The 20,192-nt window shown below is 33.9% G+C and overlaps 8 protein-coding genes across 8 annotated transcripts; 3 read left to right on the top strand and 5 right to left on the bottom strand. All coding sequences in view use genetic code 12, as the record gives it.

Moving 5' to 3' along the window:
* Nucleotides 1-386: 386 nt before the first annotated feature.
* RJT21DRAFT_123041 (uncharacterized protein) lies at nucleotides 387-1,669 on the top strand. Its single transcript, XM_064882594.1, has one exon. The coding sequence runs from the start codon at nucleotides 543-545 to the stop codon at nucleotides 1,557-1,559; it is 1,017 nt and encodes a 338-aa protein (XP_064736503.1). The 5' UTR covers nucleotides 387-542; the 3' UTR covers nucleotides 1,560-1,669.
* Nucleotides 1,505-3,060, bottom strand: RJT21DRAFT_123040 (uncharacterized protein). Its single transcript, XM_064882593.1, has one exon. It carries the CDS (start codon nucleotides 2,879-2,881, stop codon nucleotides 1,676-1,678), a length of 1,206 nt encoding a protein of 401 aa, XP_064736502.1. The 5' UTR covers nucleotides 2,882-3,060; the 3' UTR covers nucleotides 1,505-1,675.
* Nucleotides 3,059-4,166, bottom strand: PGA33 (Pga33p). The gene has a single exon (XM_064882592.1). It carries the CDS (start codon nucleotides 3,985-3,987, stop codon nucleotides 3,142-3,144), a length of 846 nt encoding a protein of 281 aa, XP_064736501.1. The 5' UTR covers nucleotides 3,988-4,166; the 3' UTR covers nucleotides 3,059-3,141.
* A 481-nt stretch (nucleotides 4,167-4,647) lies between these two features.
* Nucleotides 4,648-5,890, bottom strand: NBN1 (histone acetyltransferase). Its single transcript, XM_064882591.1, has one exon. It carries the CDS (start codon nucleotides 5,749-5,751, stop codon nucleotides 4,825-4,827), a length of 927 nt encoding a protein of 308 aa, XP_064736500.1. The 5' UTR covers nucleotides 5,752-5,890; the 3' UTR covers nucleotides 4,648-4,824.
* RJT21DRAFT_55579 (uncharacterized protein) lies at nucleotides 5,847-8,697 on the top strand. The gene has a single exon (XM_064885050.1). The coding sequence runs from the start codon at nucleotides 5,941-5,943 to the stop codon at nucleotides 8,371-8,373; it is 2,433 nt and encodes an 810-aa protein (XP_064736499.1). The 5' UTR covers nucleotides 5,847-5,940; the 3' UTR covers nucleotides 8,374-8,697.
* RJT21DRAFT_131734 (uncharacterized protein) lies at nucleotides 8,408-11,887 on the bottom strand (the record flags this gene model as incomplete). Its single annotated transcript, XM_064883081.1, has 2 exons — nucleotides 8,408-10,982; nucleotides 11,862-11,887. The coding sequence occupies 2 exons, from the start codon at nucleotides 11,885-11,887 to the stop codon at nucleotides 8,408-8,410; spliced, it is 2,601 nt and encodes an 866-aa protein (XP_064736498.1).
* Nucleotides 11,888-13,386: 1,499 nt separating this feature from the next.
* HSP78 (chaperone ATPase) lies at nucleotides 13,387-15,819 on the top strand (the record flags this gene model as incomplete). Its single annotated transcript, XM_064885596.1, has 1 exon — nucleotides 13,387-15,819. One exon carries the CDS (start codon nucleotides 13,387-13,389, stop codon nucleotides 15,817-15,819), a length of 2,433 nt encoding a protein of 810 aa, XP_064736497.1.
* A 92-nt stretch (nucleotides 15,820-15,911) lies between these two features.
* PAN1 (Pan1p) lies at nucleotides 15,912-20,146 on the bottom strand (the record flags this gene model as incomplete). The annotated part of the gene is made up of 2 exons (XM_064883266.1): nucleotides 17,216-20,146; nucleotides 15,912-17,176 (listed from the first exon to the last, which is right to left on the bottom strand). The coding sequence occupies exons 1-2, from the start codon at nucleotides 19,998-20,000 to the stop codon at nucleotides 15,912-15,914; spliced, it is 4,050 nt and encodes a 1,349-aa protein (XP_064736496.1). The 5' UTR covers nucleotides 20,001-20,146.
* Nucleotides 20,147-20,192: the final 46 nt, after the last annotated feature.

Below are 20,192 nucleotides of genomic sequence, written 5' to 3'. Positions count from 1 at the left end.
TCATGAAAGTGACAGTAGTTAACAGTTGTGTGGTGTAACTTATGAGCAGTAGTTCCGTAGAGGGACTTAAACCAACAAGTAGAACCACAAGGTCTTAGATGTATGTTAGTAGTGTAAAGTCTAGCTTAAGTAGTAGTGTATTTGTTAGTAGTGCTCCTGTAGTATTCAATATAATACCACAGTCAGAAGTACTACTCTCTGTCTTAGTCTATAGTACTGAACTGCCAGTATTCATTACATTCTCAATGTTATTCAGTAACCATCTCATCGTAATAAGAAGGATTGCCATCTCACTTATTCTCTCTCTCTCGCCTGGTATCACTACTCCCCTCTGACCGCTCATACAAAATGTTCTCACTCACTTTTTCCCGTTAACCAAAGTGATGATGGTCCACCTGATTTGCCTTTACATCGTATTGTTCCACCACTAGTGACTTAACTAAAAGTCAGTCTTTATTTCATATATTCTATTACATTAGTATAGAAGCAGGAGTTTTTTAATTAACTTTTCAATTGCATATCAACTAAATATTGTGGGAATCATGGGAGCATATATACCACCACCCAATGATCGAGACGATAGTAATAAAGATAAAGATAAAGACAGTAATAAAAATAATAAAAGTGAAGTAACTAAAGTTACTCCATCTTCAGCATCTTCAGCAGGTTCTACTACCATTACCATTCCAAATCCTGCTAATTTAATCCCTCATAATCCTAGTATAGGATTATTCTTTGGACCATTTACACCAGCATCAGATAATTTACCAGCTTTATATGGTATGGTAGGTTTACAATTCCTAATAGGAGTTGGATGTTTCCGTCATGCTCGTCTGATTATAAGAAATCGAAATCTTATACCTCAAGGTAGACCTCGAAGTTCAATATTTAAAGCATTAATACCAATTTTAGGAGGTATTGTAACAGTATTTGGTAGTGGATTAGAATTAGCAAGATTAGCATTACCATATGATCCATGGTATGAAGAAGCTAAATATTATCGAAAATTGGCTACTAAATTAGGTGATCCTCCTAATCCATGGTTTGGAGCTTATAAACTTTATCGTCCTATGGATTTAAGTTCTTGGATTGATAGAACTGGTAGATGGATAAAAAGTGCTGATGAAGATGAATCTAGTCGATCACATAATTCATTTGTATTTACATCAGGAATTGGACCGGATGGTAAAGTCATACAAGTAAATGATCCAAAAGCTCAACAAATACAAAGACAGAAATATGTTTCAATATATAATGAATTACATTCATTAAATGAAAATAGATTTAAATACTTACTAGAATATGATCTTAAAGATGTTTATGATTTAAATAAAGCAGAAAGAATTGATCTTATATTAGAAGGTAAATCTCCTTATGTTAATCCTCAGTATACAAAGGCATCCATTCAATTAGGAAATTTTTCAATTGAATCAGATGAACAATTTGAAAGAGCATGGTTAAATTTTGAACCATGGGAAGAATTAAAGCAAGAAACTGAATATGATATTCGAATTATTACTCATTGGTTTCCTATTGTTGATACTGAAGAAGAACAGTAGTTTATATAAACAAACCAATAAAATAAAATAAAATAAAATAAATAAATAAATAATTATTATGACTTTATACTATTTATTCAGTGACTATATACAAGAAATACTAATATACATCATCATTATTTCTGATCAATTAATTCATCAGCCCATTTTAATGTTTTAACTGTATTAGACTTTATGGATGGTTGATTATATTGAGCTAAATGATCTTTCCATATTAATGTAGCAGGATCTTGATCAGGTTCAACCCATTCAAATCCATCTCCTCCACTCATCCAATAAGCTTGTAATTTTAAATCTTCAAGATTATCTTTAGCTTCTAATAATCTAATCTTTTTTCCATCTCTAGTATAACCTGGTTTTAAAGTATGATCCATACCTAAAGTATTTTCATTTGTTCTACATAATTCCTTTATAATTTCTGGATTATTCTCTCCACCATTTAATTCTCGATCGGCTTCAACTATTTTAGAACAAAATAACATTTCATCAGCATGTCTAAACCAATGAGTATAAAATGCTCCCTTTTGCCAAGTAAGATAATCTCCTCCTGAACTTATTAATTGTCTACCAATTCTAACAGTAGTTACAAAGAAACTTGAATTTAAAAAATAAGTTAAAATCATAGAATTTATAGATCCTAAATGTCTCCAACCACTAGTTAATTCTCCAAATTCAATTAAAAGGTTAACACCATATTTAGATATTAATGTTATACCAATAGCTGTACTTGCCAATTTAATAACTCCCTTTTTAAGTATTTGATGATTATGTTCAATATAATTAGGATGACCTACTGTAATATCAGATATAGTAATTGCTCTTTGAAATTCAGCATTATTAAGAGCATTTCTTAATGCAATTAATGCTATAGATTTATCTATTATAGTAGATTTAGATGGATTCTTTTCATAATATAAATTAATTAATTGTAAATTCAATATGGTTGGTAAATTTAATACAAATATTTGTTTTAATAAATCTGAAGTAAATTTAACTCTATCATCCTTAATTAATGTATCTATAACTTGTTTAGATTCTTTAATAAATATTGAATTGATATCCAATTTTTGTTGAATAGGGAACTCTTCGCCGAGTTCATTACATGACTTTAATGCATTAATAACTATAGAATCTCCAATATGATCATTGGTAGTATCATACACTTGTTGAATCTTTTTATTCAACAGATTAAAATTATTCAAGTATAAGAATGGATTTGTTTCAGACTTCACGTGCTGGAACCGGGACTGAACATATACTGAATACCTTAACGACGAGTAAACTTTCGGTACAAGTCGATTCTTACCGAGACCCACTAACATTATACGGAGTTAGTAACAGATAAATGTGTTCCTCTTCTTGTTCACTAGCTGTCCCCATATATAAACTTCACATAACACTTTTTTTTCCACGCACACTACGCCCGGGGCCCAAGCTAAGAAAATTTTACAGGGGAACAAATTGGTGGATTTTGCATCTACGGGTTTTTAGCAACAAGATGTATAGGCACGGTTTTGTATATTTTAAATATAGAGAAGTATTAACAAATATAAAGTGTACAAAGGGAAAATGTTTTGAAAGACTACACATGTGTAGTACCGAAAGTAGCGAGTGATAAGCATAAGGAAAGAATGTATAACCAGTTATTATATGAAGTGATAGGAGCTGGATTGGCTGATGCCGGATGAGATGGTGATCCTGAACTAGCAGCTGCTTGTGTTGATGTAGTAGATGGTTCTAACATAGTGGTGATAAGTGAGACTGTTTCAGGTGCAGGGTTGTCTGCTGCAGTGGCAGCATTAACGAATGGTAAAGTGTTAGGTAATGTATTAGTAGTGAGCGTAGTAGCCACCGATGACAGAGATAATATGGTTTGTGTAGCTAACCATTGTTGAATTTGAGCGGCATTCATAGTAGCTGTGTTATCAGCGGCTGCAACTGGTGTAGTTGCAGCAGCAGCTCCTGCGGGAGCAGGTGTAGTGGCACCTAAAGCAGTGGTAGCTGGAGTTACAGTTGGAGTAGTGGCAACACCTGCTGCACCTACTGGTGTAGTTGTAGGCGTAGTGGCAGCCCCTGGAATTACTGGTGTAGTTGGAGTTGTACCAGTTGTAGGAGTTGTTGCAACAGCACCAGCAGCAGGAGGAACAACTGGCGTAGTAGCAGTGGTAGCAGTATTAGGTACTGCGGCTGCTGGAGTAGTAGCTGTTGTGTCAGTGTTCGTAGTGGCAGCACCGGCAGCAGGAGCAGGAGCAGCAGCAGCAGCAGGAGCTGGAGCTGGAGCAGGAGCAGGTGCAGCAGCAGGTGCAGCAGCAGGTGCAGCCGGAGCAGCGGCAGCTGGGGTAGTGGTAGCGGCAGCTGGAGGGTCTGCTGCAGTTACTACTGCTGCCAAAGTCAAAACATAATAAAACGCAACTAAGTTAAGTCTCATGACGAAATAACTAAGCGAGAACTGAGCGAAGGAAAACGATGTGTATGCGTTATATAAGGGTCTTTTTTAGTTCTAGACCTTGGATTTCTGTATATGTTCTATAAATGACTATTTGCACTATATCGACTATTACCCCACCAGTTCGATATGTAAAACACTTCCCCTAAATCTATAAGCTTCTTGAAAGTGAAAAAATCAATGTACCTTAAAGAATGTTGATAACAGGGAATTTGAAATTTTGAAGGGATCAAAGTTACACAAAATTGCGTGGTAGGATCTTGAGATGCCGACGAAGATCCAGCACGTAATGCCAAATATATGTTAAGTGGGACTTAGTTTGGATGTAGAGTCTGGTTAAGAGCATTGATTGAGTTCAATGGAAAAGTGGTGTTCTTGTTTGTGAGAGAGTTGTATGTAATAAACACTAAGGAGTGTTTGTAGAATATTTGTGCACTGTAGTGTAATATTTACTATGAATACATTGACAAATGTGTATGCCATTAGATGTTACTACTGTCTAGTAATGGACATGTAATGTTATATGTAATTGTAATGGTAATTATAGTAATGATAGAAGAATTGGCATTAAGAATACTAGTGAAATATCTTTAGTCTTGGCTGCCAAAACCTAAAAATAGACACACCTGTCACCCGTCGCGCTCGTCTCTGTTTGTAAACAAATGGGTTAAGCCTAGATTTAAATTAGCTAGTTAAGCACAGGTAGGTCTGATGATTTAATTCATTTAGTTCGTATATTCATTAGATAAAACTACAGTATTATTAGTATTGTTCTCAATTATAAACTGTAAATTATAAATTATAAATTGTAAAGTAAAGTCAAAACTTTCTCTTCTTCTTTCTCTTCTCCATCTTAGGCGCACAATCTGGACAATACCAAATCTCATCATCCTTAGGAGGTGAAGTTATACCAACACAACTCCAATGAAACCATTCATATTTACAATCGTCATTATCACAACCAATCATTTCACCAAATGAAACTCGTTGACAGAAACAGTATAAGTTATTATCTGCATCTTCTCCATTAGGACCGCCATTATCACTACTTCCAACTGTAACATTAAGACTATTTGATCCATTTAATAATGTTTCAGATCCTTCACCATCTGATCCACCCGATGATAATTTGAGTGTACCTCTTAAACCATCATCTAATTCTTCAGATTTCATTCTTTTCATGGGTCGCGTTGATATCGTACCTTTAATAGTTATAGTTTGTTTCCTCTTTTGTTGTTTCTTAAGAGCTTCTGCAGTTGGTGTACCTGTTGCCGTCCCATTTCTTGGAGTTGGAGTTACTGATAAACTCTCACTAATTCCATTATATATATTACTTACATCACTAGCAGCACTTTTCATTGTAGTTTCATCCTCAAACAGATTTTCTACCACTGGTAATAATTCATCTCTTTCTAACTTTGCAATATCAGTTTCAAAATGAAATAAATGTTTCGATACTAAAAACAATGCTGTATTAGATAATAGAATTTTTTCTTTCTGTAATTTTTGAACTAATTTCATATCTTCTTCTACTTTACTATAAAGTTGAGATTCTTTTGGATGCTTAGTTAATGTTCCATTTGCTCTTATAAATTTATGTAATTGATTGTCCTTTGCTTGATATCTCTTTCTTGCTTCCATTACTTGAATGTCTTTACTTCGGATTTCTTCCAATAAATGCCTTACCTCTAAAGGTAAGTTAGACAAGTCCTGCGTATACTTCTCCAATACACTTGATGTATCCATCTCTATTATGATCCTATTGTCCTTAACTTATGATTGGTAAACTTAGTTATTGCCGTCTTACCCTCACTTTTAAGTTTTTTCAGACGTAGTAATCAATTATCAAAACCTGACCGTTTTACACGACTTCTCTTCAATATCAACCTTTAACAACGACTAGTAAGTGATATACTTGAATATTACTGAATCACTATGAGTATTGAAGAGATTAGTAGTGGTTTAGAGTCACTTCAAATGGGTGACGATTCAGTCATCAGCCTTTTAACGAAAAAGGGCGACAACTTAAATGTTTTACTGGACTCATTGGATAATCTAATAGCATATTCTAAAGACGCTAAGCATGTAAATACATTATATGAATTATTAATTAATGATTCAGATTCATTTCTTAGTGGACTCTACCGAGTGGGAGATAAGAAAGCAATTGTACTTTTCAATACACTTTCAAAACATAAAGTTAGTTCTGAGATAATTCAAAATATTCTCTCAGTAATACGATTAAAGCTAAAGAAAGATATACATATCGATATAAATAGAGATGTTACTATTGATATCCCACTAGAAATCTTCTATGTTAATGTATATCTTAATCTTATTACCCAATTTGATATTTCCATACCTCATCATATTCAAGTTTTATTAGGTTTACTTAATCCAATAGCCTTTAAAGATCATGATGAAGATTATAAAGAAATATCACGATTAGTATTATTAATAATTGTTAAGAATATTAATCTTAATAAATCCAAAACCATTGAAATCATCGAAGATTATCTTGAGATTCTTTATGAAGATGATCAATTAACTATGAACCAATTTTTAAATATGGTTGATGTACTTGAATTAATTTTCCCAATCTTACCAGAAGTTGCTACTCAAGCTTATACTAATGATAAGACAAAAGATCATATTATTGGACAAGTATCGGAGATATCACAAGGCAGTTTACAGATCAATCGATTAAGAATCATTCATTTATTAAACCTCATTAATAGTTCTTGTATAGTAGATCATTGTCGAAGTTATAATTCTACAAATTTCTTTCATTTACTTAAATTAGGAACAGAATTTAACCAAGATGAAGAGATTCAAATCTTATCAACTTTAGATATTATTAAACTATGGAACTTTGTTGAACTTAATCAGAAAAAGGAATCGGATTTATCCATTACTATTGAACAACTTGGACATATTATAACTGATTGGTTAAGAACTAAAGGTAATGTTAAAAAACATTCAACTATTCTAGAATATTGTATTGAAGCATTGGCTTATTTAACACTTAATGGTTCAATTAAACAATCATTTAGAAATGATGAATCTATAATTGAAAAACTTGTAACATTACTTGAACAAGCTTCACAAGCTACTACATTAAATACCAGTTTAACTTATGGACTTTTACTTATTTTAACTAATCTTACTAAATTAAAGGGGGAGAATTCCGATAAGTCAACATTAAAATTTCTTAAAGATTATGCTAATGCAGCCACTACTAAACAATCACATAATTCCGAAGAAGATCAATCAGTCATTACTCTCTTTAATAAATCCTTACTTATAGATCATCATATTGTTGATATTATATCTCGATTGAAAACTGTTCATGATGATTCCTCTACTAAAATGATTGGATTATTACCTCCTGCTATAAGTATAATTGGAATGATTTCATTAACTAAAGAAAAGAAAGTTAAAGAAGAATTGGTTAAGCAAGGAGCATTAAATATTATTTTGAATTTCTTAATTAAGTATAGTACAATTACTAAAACTGATACTAATACTAATATTGGAGAAACTAGACCTATTAATGAAGATACTACTATTATAGATACTAGAGTTATGGCCTTACAAGCATTAGCTAGAATCATTATTTCAGTTAATCCCTTACTTGCATTTAAAAAGTATGATGTTAAGACTTGTATACCATTCTTAGTGGAATTATTAGGTCCAGATATATCTCAATATACTGATTCAGGACTTAATTCTTCTGGCCAGTATCCTTACTTATTTGATTTATCATTAGTCGATAAATTTGATGCCTTACTTGCGCTAACTAATTTATCATCAATAGATAATAATGATATTAAGACGCAAATCATTACTCGAACCTTTGAACAACATTTGAATAATCTAATGTTAGATTCCGATAATCCTCAAGTTCAAACGGCAGCATGGGAATTGATTTCTAATCTTATTACTGAACCATTACTACTTGCCAAATTCTTTAATATTGATGAATCTATGCAAAACTCTAAACGATTAGAAATCTTAATTAAACTTATGAATTCTCAACATATTCAATTACAAATAACTATTGCTGGATTATTGGCCAATGCCACTGAATTTGAAATGATTTCCAGTATCTTAATGTCTAAGGAATCTATTAGAAATAAATTAATTCATACTATTTGTGAGATTTGTCAAGGTCAAAGTGATCAAGATGATTTAATTGAACGAATTGCCTATATATTACTTAACTTAGTGTATGGATCGAATGATCAATCCAGACAATGGTTAGCCACTAACAATGAACTTAAACAGGCTCTAGCTACAGTCGTGAAAACATCTACAAGAAGGGATATTATTGAAGTGATATTAGAATCAGTTAAACTATTAAAGTAATTGTAAGTTACTCTGACTAACTATAAGTTAAGATCTAAAAATGAATCATTCTTTGGGCTAAAGTATCATGATGAACCTCAGTAGCAGTGACTGATTGTTTAACTTTATCATTTTCAAGTTGAACTCGTATAGCCTTATGTAAACTAGATAAATAATCGGCAATATTAGGTCCACTAGATGTAGCAAGAGTTCCATGTAAACTATCATCTACAAGAGCTTCTCTAAATTCAATTTCGGATCCATCAATTCCTGGTCTAACTAATTGAATCCCTCCCATTTCTAAAGTACTGGTTCCAATTAAATATTCATTAAAATATTGAATTATATTTCGAGCTTGAATAGATATGGTGGTATCAATTGCGGGTAATTCATCCATTAATGGATCTAATTCATCGGGTGATTCGATATGATCACCAAATAAATCCTTTATAAGAAGTATATTAGCATGAGGATCAACCCATACATATACTTTAGATCCATTACATAAGATATAAACTCCTGGTTCCATTGATTTAATGGATGGTGCCTTATATAATGGTAAAGATAATAGATTAGTAGATTCATTAATTAATCCTTGTTCATCAGTTAAAGAATGTAATTCAACTAATGCTGGATATAAATGATACATTAATTTATCAATTGGCATAGTTAACATATCATATATATCATGTAATCGAGAATCAGCCGAGATGGTACTTGAATTTCTAATGGCTTTAGTCTTTATAAAGGCCAATAAATAATGGGGTAAATTCTTTAGACTCGTAGGAAATAACATTTGATTAGTTAATGTTCGAGAACTATTATGTCCATACTCTTCCATGGCTCTATACTGAGTGAACACTTCGACTAATTTCTGATTAACTGATTCTCGAAGTTCATTAAGGGGCTGTTTCCCAACAAATGAAAGTGAATCTCTTATAATGGTGGTTACCACAGCATTTTCATCAGCAAAGGCAAAGATTTCTTCTAATCTTTCAGAGACTGCCAATACCAAATTAATGATTCTAACTTTTCGAATTCCCTCGGGGTCAGTATACAATAGAGCCACTTGAATATGACAATCATAACGTTTATTTAACTTCCCATCATATTCAAAAAGGACCGTAAATGTTTGATCTTTCGATAAGATAGGCACTACCGGATCTTGAATACCTCCTGCTACTGAAGTTTCGGCTACTGAAGATGAAGTACCATAGTATTGAGACACTTGTAATCCATTAGAACAACGGACTTTCAATTGACCTTGATAACCAGTAGTAGCAGTAATAGAATCATTAATTCTCGAAGTTAATGCTCGTCCATCTCTTTCAGCATGGAAATTAGACCATCTATATACTTTCCCACCAGATACAGAAGCTAACCATCCGACATTAGATAAATCTACTGAGGCATTAGAAATTACATGTAAATCCATTCCTACTGATTTATCAATAAATTCCTTTTGTAAAGCTTTATAATAATCATTATCTGCCAAGTAAAGAGACTTTTCAACTTCAATACTTCCAATACCACTACGTCCTATAGCTTTATTATCTTTTATTCTAAGAGCTCCTGGACCCCAAGATGGTAAACTTGCAAGAACTGCAGTTATCTTACCTCCACCTACTTGTTCAAGAGCCAACATGGCAGTTTTACAAGCTACAGCAAAGCATGATTCAGCTTCTAAATAATGATCATCGGAATTGAGTCTTTCCAAATGATTTAATGCATCTTCAATGACATTTCTACTATCATGAGGATCCACAAATAATCCTTCAAAGAATGGAACAAATGGATCATCTAAATCTGAAGACACTACTACTTGAGTAGTGTCTAAATCTGCCGATAAGTTATAGAAATGCAATCTTTTATCAAAGGCAATGATACTGACTTTTAAAGCTTGTTGTTGTTGTTCTGGTTGTTGTTGTCCATAAAGAGTGGCTCTAATAGAATCCGCAATTACGGTATTTACATTTTGTTTAATGGATTGTTCACTAATATCTATTAAGAACACATGATGTAATGATTCAGCCGGTTTCTCTAAACCTCCGAAATTATATTCCGGTGGAACAAGTAAATCATAAACTCCCTTATGTAATTCCGGTCTTTGAAATCGATCAACTCTTAAACCTTGATTATCTAAATAAGATACATAATCATCAGGTACAGAATTATTAGCAAACTGACAAATATTACAAATGAATTTGTTATTATTTGTGAATTGAAATGATGCATTAACATATGTTCTACATCTTCTACATCTAATTGGTCCTTTACTTAATGGATCATCACCACCAGTTTGTAAATAATCTCTTTTCATATCAACCACTGGCACTGGATCTTCAGTATCTAATAAAGGAGCAAATGGTCGAATGGTTACAGAAACTGGTAATTTAGATGCACTTCTTAATACTTCTGACTCAGGCATATAATACATCGATGATCGAATATATTTAGGCGATGCAGAACCTTGATCAATAGCAATATATCTTGTTCCAGCTTCTGGTGGAGTGACATTCTGAAACGTTAAGAATGTCTTATACAGTCCATCGTCTTGTGGAGTTGAATACTCAAGTTGAGTATAGTATCGAAAGTCCTGTAATGAAAGATCATTATGTTGATCTTGAATACTGGTCACGACATTGGCATTGGCATTGGCATGTCCATGTCCATGTCCATTATCAGTAGGAGCAGTTACAAATGCAGATGGTAATGGTGGAGAATTGACAGCGAATGTCGGTCCTCCTCCATTATTTGGTCCTCCTACACCTCCGGATATTGGTAAAGCTCCATAATCTTCATGTAATGGTCGGACAGGTCTTTTCTTCTTCTTTTTACTATCTATAGTAAGATTTTCTATACTGGCATTCAATTGGTTAACGCCGGCAGTGCCTATTACCGGTCCTACACCGGGCAATGACATTCTTAATCGGTAAGAATACTTACTTTGTTAAAGTTGGTGGTGTCGTTTATGAAACTTTTCAGACGTTTTCGTTATTTATTATTATTATTATTATTATTATTATGAAAATGTCGTGTTACTTTTTGTTGTCGCACTGAGAAAATCAGACACATGTCGTCATAGTCAAAGTCACGACATGTCGGAGCTAAGAAAATTCTACCAAACATGACAAGAAATTACTATTTAGTTAATTGTGTATAAAAGGATCTACATTGGCATAGTTAAAGTAAAAAAATGGAAATATGACGGCCAGTTTGAATATGGCCAACAATCTGTTGCTATATTTACAAGAAAATGATATACCAATAAATTGTTCAGTATATTCTTTACCTTATGGTTCAGGATCATTTCAAGATTTTTATAATGATTCATGGACCAACCTTTCACAAGGATTTTTACCAGCTTATTATATTACCAATTGTTCTATACCATTATTAGTAGAACTTATAAATCAACTGAATTTTACTGCTGCAGATTCATCAAAATTAGATAATTCTCCTTATAATGAAAAGGATAATGGTGATACATTTGTAGCATTATTATTTACTTTAAGTGGTGCATGTGTATCATCATGGATGTTAACTTTATTATTTTATTTATCTCCAAAACATAAAAGGAAACCATTTATAACTCAAGTTGCCACGGGATTTTTCTCCATTGTTACTACTATATTATTAAGTAAAATAACTACTGGTGCATCTGATGAATATTATAATGATACACTTGATATAATAAAATTACATGATATAATTTATTTAGATGATATTTATAGAATAATGATTACAATATCTCAATTATTCACATTTTTAGCATGGTTCCAAATTGTTTGGAAGATTTCTCGACAAAAGTATCGATTAAAAACAGGAATATTAGGTGGGATACTTATTATTGCTTATCTTGTTATACTTATTATATATGAAGCTCGATATAATGATGCAGATTCTATTTATGCTACTTCAACTCATTCATATAATAATTGGTCAATAGCAAGACTGGTATTAAAATTATTTTTAGTAGCATGGTTAGCTACTAGTTTATTGTATTATACGGTTTATATAAAGAATGCTAGAAATATTTGTTATTCTCAACGATTATTACCTTTAGCATTTTTTAATTGGTTTATAATTTTACTTCATACAATCTTAACTATCTTAATGTTAAGTCTTTTCAGATTAAGATGGTTAGTTAAAACTTGGCTAGGTTTAATACCATTTTTATTAGAAATTATACTTTTATCAACAATTTGGGAATGGGTTTATAATATCAGATTTTTAGAAAAACGAATAGAATTAATGGGAGTTTTAGGTAGAAGAATTAGTTTAGATGATGTATTAAGTTTACAACTGGATAGACATGAATCTAAAGTAGCCCCTAATTCTGGAGGTTGGAGTTTTATAACTAATTTGTTTCATAGAAATCAAAAGATTGTCACTCATGATGATACTGATGTGTCTACAGAAGTAAAGGAGTTGGCGACATTGTCGAATGACTCGTCTGGTGTAGATCATACAACTAATACAGATACTACAGAACAAGAACAACAGCAAGAACAACAACAACAGCAAGAACAACAACAACAGCAAGAACAACAACAAGAACAAGGACATCAAAACCATGCCGCTCCCATTCATCAGTCTCGTCCTTCTAGTGCCGGCAGCTATGAGGACGAGTACATTGAGGACTACAATATTTGGGAAGATGACGATGATAATCCCCCACCTGTTGAGGGTCTGTCTACGGCACCCCCACCCTTCCAGCCTCATTCTGGTTTCAATCCTGGAGATTACTGGCTAGATAGAAAGCATTAGATAACTTGTAAATGTACTACTTGGTATAGTTATAATGTCGCAGCCTTACTGCCTGTATATAGCGTCCTCTCATCTCCAGATCCGTACTAAAAATATGCTCAATTACGAGGGAATTCCGAGGGCACATTTTACAGTTTACTAGAAGCTTCTGGAACCATTCCCATTCTTAGCATGACCTGACTAACAAATCTCGTTATTTATATAAAGGCATAGTATTTCCTGAAAAAAGTATCTATCCATAGATTAACATTCTTAACTATGGCTATGTTGCGCGCAAGAGTACCTGCTAACAGAGCATTGCATAAGTTGCCATTACGGTACGTTCTACCTGGTGGTACAGTTAGCTTTTCACACCCAATTCCAATTCAAGTTGCAAATCTAAATACACAGTCAAATTCAAATGCTTATACGTCAAAATCCTCAATTGGCTTTACATCTTTACTGGTTAGGCCAGTAGATGGTGGAAGTAGTCAATTGCAGAGAAGATACTTCCACTCATCTATACCTAAACAGTTGCAGATGCAACGCAATCCTGATGGCGAAGATAACAGACCAGCTTTAGAAAAGTTTGGGACAGATCTTACCCAGATGGCTAAAGATGGGAAATTAGATCCTGTTATTGGTAGAGATGAAGAGATTCGTCGTACTATACAAATCTTATCACGTCGTAGTAAAAATAATCCTGTATTAATTGGTAATGCTGGAACTGGTAAGACAGCCATTATGGAAGGATTAGCTCAAAGAATATTAAAGGGAGAAGTGCCAGAATCAATGAAAGATAAACAAATTATTACATTAGATTTAGCAGGAATTATATCTGGAGCTAAATATAGAGGAGATTTTGAAGCTAAATTAAAATCTATCTTAAAGGAAGTTGAAGAAAAGAATGGTAAAGTTATACTTTTTATAGATGAATTACATCTTCTTATGGGTCTTGGTAAAGCCGAAGGATCTATTGATGCATCTAATCTTCTTAAACCTGCTTTAGCAAGAGGTAAATTATCAATGTGTGGAGCTACAACTACAGAAGAATATAGAAAGTATGTTGAAAAGGATGCAGCATTAGCAAGAAGATTTTCACCAGTTCAAGTTAATGAACCAAGTGTTGAAGATACTATATCTATATTAAGAGGATTAAAGGAAAAGTATGAAGTTCATCATGGAGTTCGTATAACTGATGGAGCATTGGTTACTGCATCATTATATGCCAATAGATATATAACTGATCGATTTTTACCTGATAAAGCCATTGATTTAGTAGATGAAGCAAGTTCAACTTTAAGATTACAACATGAATCTAAACCTGATGCTATTGCACAATTAGATCGACAAATTATGACCATTGAAATTGAATTAGAATCACTTCGAAAGGAAGAAGATCAACTTTCAATTGATAGAAGAACTAAATTACAAGAAGAACTTTTAGTTAAAAGTGCTGAATTAAAGGAATTTACTGAACAATGGATGGAAGAAAAACGATCAATTGATGAAGTTAAACAAGCCAAATCTGATTTAGAACAATCTCGATTTGATTTAGAACAATGTCAAAGAGATGGGAATTATGCTAAAGCATCAGAATTACAATATGCCACAATTCCTGAACTTGAAAGAAAGTTAAAGGAATTAACTGAACGAGATTCGACTCAAGCTAATTTACTTCATGATTCAGTAACTTCAGATGATATTGCTAATGTAATTTCCAAGATGACAGGTATACCTGTTAATAATTTACTTAAAGGTGAAAAGGATAAGTTACTTGATATGGAAGTGATCTTAAAACAACTGGTAATTGGACAAGATGAAGCAGTCCATGCTGTGGCAGATGCTGTAAGATTACAAAGAGCAGGATTAACTAGTGAAAGAAGACCTATTGCTTCATTTATGTTTTTAGGACCCAGTGGAGTGGGTAAAACAGAATTAACTAAATCATTAGCCCAATTTTTATTTAATGATGAACATTCAGTAATTCGATTCGATATGTCTGAATTTCAAGAAAAACATTCATTTTCAAGATTAATTGGTTCACCTCCTGGTTATGTTGGATATGATGAAAGTGGAGAATTAACTGAAGCAGTTCGAAGGAAACCTTATTCAGTAGTACTATTTGATGAATTTGAAAAGGCTCATAAGGATATCTCTAAATTATTATTACAAGTACTTGATGAAGGTTCATTAACTGATTCTCATGGTAGACATGTTGATTTTCGAAATACTATAATAGTTATGACATCAAATATTGGTCAAGATATTTTATTGGGTGATAAAGATAAGGATAATACATCGACAGCTAATGATGGACATATTAATACTGAAGTAAAGCAAGAAATTACCGATCTATTAAAACATTACTATCCTCCGGAATTCCTTAATCGATTAGATGATGTTCTTATCTTCAATCGACTCTCTAAGGAATCATTGGCTAATATCTTAGAAATTAGATTAAGAGAAATAGCTGATCGATTACTGGATAAACGTATAACCTTAGACTTATCCCCCAGTGCTAAGGAGAAACTCTGTAATCTTGGTTATGATCCAGTATATGGAGCTAGACCATTAAATAGAGTCCTTCAAAAGAAAGTATTAAATCCCTTAGCCATGATGCTCATTAAGGGTCAAGTCAGAGAGTCAGAGAAAGTGACTATAGATGTGGACAATGATGAGATCAGAGTCCAGCCTAATCACGAACAAGTAAACTAACCAAACCAAAACAAAATGAAAACAACCTGAATCTAGCAGTATATATTAATATTATTTGTAAATAGCTTTTAATTAACGTTTTATATGATTTTCTACAATACTTTCCCCACGGTTCCTACCACGATTTTTTGTTCACTGGGGTCTACTCTCCGTAAGGATTTACCTCCAGTTATTTGTCCAAGTAACGCAGATATATCTGGAGCTCCAGTTGGAGCTGGAGGAGCAACAGAAGTACCATTTGATGGAGGTGCTGGAGGTGGAGGTGGAGGTGGTGGACCTCCTGCCGGAATTGGAGGTGCGCCAAATGATGGTGGAGGAGGTGGTGGTGGAGGTGGGACACCTGCTGGAGGAGGAGGTGGTGGTGGAGCATCATAAGATGCTGGTGGTGGTGGTGGAGCTTCAAATGCTGGTGGTGGTGGCGGTGGAGGTGGAGCTAAAGATGGTAATGGAGGTGCATCAACTGCAGCAGGCTCTGCTTGAGCTTGTGGATCAGAAGCACTAAATCCATTATCTAATCCTGGAGGTGCCATAGTTGGAACCGGAGGAATTGAAGCTGGTTTCGACTCAGTCACAGTCTCAACCAGTTCCGGATCAGGAGTTACAAATTCATCATCAGTTGAAGAAGATTTCGAAGGAGCAAATGTTTGACTCTCGGACTTTTCAACTTTAGGAGTTCCCTCCTTTGATCTTGAAGGTGGAGCTGGCATACCTCCAAATAAAAGACTAGCTAATTTAGCAGCTCCTGCTCGATTAGGTGAATCATCTTCACTATCACTATCTTCATCATCACTCCAACCACTTGAAGCCAAACCTCGTTGAGCAGCTCGTTGTTTTTCAGCTTCTTTAGGATCAATTTGACTTTCCTTTTGAGTAGGTTTAAAGAATGGATTAGAATTGGCAGCTGAACCTCCCATCTTAGCAAATGGATTATTATCATGAGGTTTTGGAAGTGTTTCACTGACTGGTTTTTCTTCTACTTTAACAGGTTCTACCGGTACTTCAACTACTGGTTTAGTTTCCTTCTTTTGACTCGATGGTCCATAAGTTGGAACTGAAGTTACTGGTTCTTCGTCTGATTCTTCTTGGTCATTATTCTTTTCGATAGCTGCCATTTCTTGTCTAATCTTGGCTAATCGATCCTCTTTTTGTTGCTTCTTTTTGAGTTTCCTCTCTCTTTCACGAGCTTCTAATTCTTGCTTTTGCTTTAATAAAGCTTGGTACTCTTCATCATCATCATCAGATGATTCTTCAGCTTTTGTTGGAGCTGCAGGAGCTGAAACACTAACTGGGACAGCTTCTACTACTTGCTTTTTAACTGGCTCTTCAACCTTAGCTGGCTCTTCAGCCTTAACTGGTTCTGAAGGTGTTGAATTAACTGGTGGTAATACAGTGGTACCTTTCAGTCTTGAAATTCCAAGTTTAGCCAATCTTTCATTCATTCTCTTTTCTGCTTGAGCTTTAATGTAAGCACTACGTTCTTCTGATGATGAATACTTTGTAATAGGTGTAGAACTAGTAGATGTACTTGTTGGTGCTGATGGTGTTGTTGTTGGTGCTGATATTGAACTTGATTTAGTACCATTACTACTTGTAGTACTAGTACCAATTCGATTCAAATCTCTAATAAATCCTCCAACTACTACACTAACACCTTCACCTCTTTCCCATTTATCTGATCCAATTTCTTCTTTACTGGTGGTTTGTAAATGTACGGCACTTTCTTCTTCTAATTCTTTAATACTATTTTCTATATCTTTAATCATTGAAGTTTGACTTTCAATTTCTCCATAAACTCGTTCAGTTTCTTGTTTTAATTGTAAATCTAAATCAGTATTAGTTCCTGAATTTGAAGATTTCCCAGTTAAAGCAGCAATTCTTTGTTGTAATAATTGTTTAGAATGGAATTTCTTACGATCTAATTCAGTCACTTGACCATTAGGTCCAGTACCAACAATTGATGATTCATCATTTCCTGGAACCCAATTAGGATTAGCCTTAGATAATGAAAGTTTAAATAATTCAACTTTTGCCTTTGAAATGTCTTGATTAACATTATTAATACTAGAAATTAATAATGGAACTCGATCACGAGTTAATGAATTTAATTTATCAAGTAAACTCTTTTGAGAATCTATGGATCCATTCCCATTAGTTAAACCTCCATCAATTAATTTTTGTTGAGTAATTCTAATTTGTTGTTTTAATGCTTCTATAGCTTCTAAATTATGAGAATCTTCTCTCTTTCGAGTAATTGATGAATCTTGATCTTCAGCATCAACTGCTGCCAATAAGATTTTCTTTTCTCGAATAAGTTTCCGTAATTCTTCAACTGATAAATCAGTACTTGAAGATGTTTTAATACTACTACTACTACCACCACCAGAAATTTGAGATGAATCATCATCAGTTCTTCTTCTATGACGAGAATTAGATACATATTGAAAATCCCCATCATCATTCTTATATCTTGAACCATCAGGTTTAGTTTGTTTGGAACTATTAGAAGTATTAGCACGAGAATTAATTCCACCCTTTAATGAATTCTTAAGTGTATCCATTGAATCTTGTAAGTATTTATTAGAAGGAGGAATTAATTCTGGTGGTAATCTTAAGGGAAGATCAAATCCATTTAATCTTCTATAAACAAGATGCATTGCAACAGCAAATTCATCTTTATTTAATCTACCTCTATCACTTGTATCAGCCAAAGTCCAAATACTTTCAAGATCAGGTCTACTTAAACCTGATTTACCAAAAATATCTAAAGCAACATTACCTTCAATATATCCTCTTCTTGAAGAATCCCATGCTTGAAAGATTCCATCATAAATTTGCTTTTCTTGTTTAGTAATTGCCCAAGTAACATTGGATTTTAATGATCCTCCCATAACATTTTGTAAATTATTACTTGATAATTGATTATTAGGTAAAAAGTGTTGTTCCATTGCATTCAATCCAGGAATTCCTCCGGTTGGCATAGATACAAATCCCCATTGTCCTGGTTTTCCGGTAGGTTGAGCAACTAATTGACCAGTTGGTTGAGGTTGGAATCCTGTTGGTTGAGGTTGGAATCCAGTTGCTTGAGGTTGGAATCCGGTTGCTTGAGGTTGGAAACTAGTTGGTTGAGGTTGAGGTTGAGGTTGATAACCCGTACCTTGAGGTTGTAAAGGACCAGTTCTTTGAGCAGACAAAGAAGGAGGTTGTTGGAATTGATTTTGGAATCCTGTCAGTTGAGATTGTAAATTTATTGGACCGGTCTTTTGAGCAGGAATTAAACCGGCCGTTTGTTGAGGTTGTAAAGGAATAAGAGTTCCACCACCAGTTCTTTGAGAAGTTAATGGATTAATACCAAAAGATGTTGGAGGAATTGAACCTGTTGGTTGAGGTTGAAAAGAAGTAGTTTGAGATGGAGCTAAAGAATTCATCCAATCATCAGGTTTTGGAGGAGCAAAACTTGCAAATGGAGTATTAGCTAATATTTTTGAAGGATCTTCAGGAACTGAAAAATTTATTGCATCAACAAATGATTTAACTTCATTTGACCATTTTTCAGGTAATAAACCTGGTAATGATTCACCACGTTTTGCCATACTACATAAATGTAAACTTAAAGCAAATTCAGGAAAGAGTAATGAACCAGTTTTATTTGTATCTGATAATGACCAAATTTCTGCTAAAGTTACTGGAGGTAAACCAGATCTTAATAAAATTGAACTAGCAGCATCTCCACTTATAGTTTGATCACCTTTTGGAACAGCAGCTCTAAATAAGTGTTCAAATTTCTTTTGATCATCAATACTAATAAATGATAATCTAATACTTGGGATTTTCAATTCAGTATTTTCAACAACAGTAGGAGCAGAATTACCAAATCCTGTTGGTTGAGTTTGAATATACCCAGTTTGTTGAGGAGCCAATGGAGTAGCCACACCAATTGATGATGGAGCTCCACCGAATCCTGTAGGTTGAGATTGATTTGGGAAAGAATTGAATTGATTGACTTGAGGTGGAGGTGGATAATATCCCGTTGACTGAGTTTGTAAGGGGGGTTGATAATATTGGTTAGGTTGATACTGAGGAGTCGTAGAAGGTTGAGAAAAATTCAGGGCATATCCTGTGGGTTGGGCCGTAAACCCAAACAGCTGTTGTTGCTGTTGTGGGGTTTGGTACGGATTGTACATGGTGATAATTATAGTTTTAGTTAGTTTTAGTGGTGCTGGTGGTGGAGGATAATTTATATTTGTTGGTGGCTGTGACCACCATGCCGCAATACATTTCCCCAGAATTGTCAGTGAGAATTCCCCTAGAGAAGGTACGCCCAGGGAAGGTACAGTGCTCATAGTGAGAAGAGTAACAGTGAGAAAATTAGTGAG

This window comes from Scheffersomyces amazonensis (assembly GCF_036850825.1).
Source record: "Scheffersomyces amazonensis strain UFMG-HMD-26.3 chromosome Unknown RJT21scaffold_7, whole genome shotgun sequence".
Taxonomy (NCBI): domain Eukaryota; kingdom Fungi; phylum Ascomycota; class Pichiomycetes; order Serinales; family Debaryomycetaceae; genus Scheffersomyces; species Scheffersomyces amazonensis.
The sequence above is the reverse complement of the archived record's forward strand: the minus strand, read 5'-3'. Positions and strand labels throughout refer to the sequence as shown.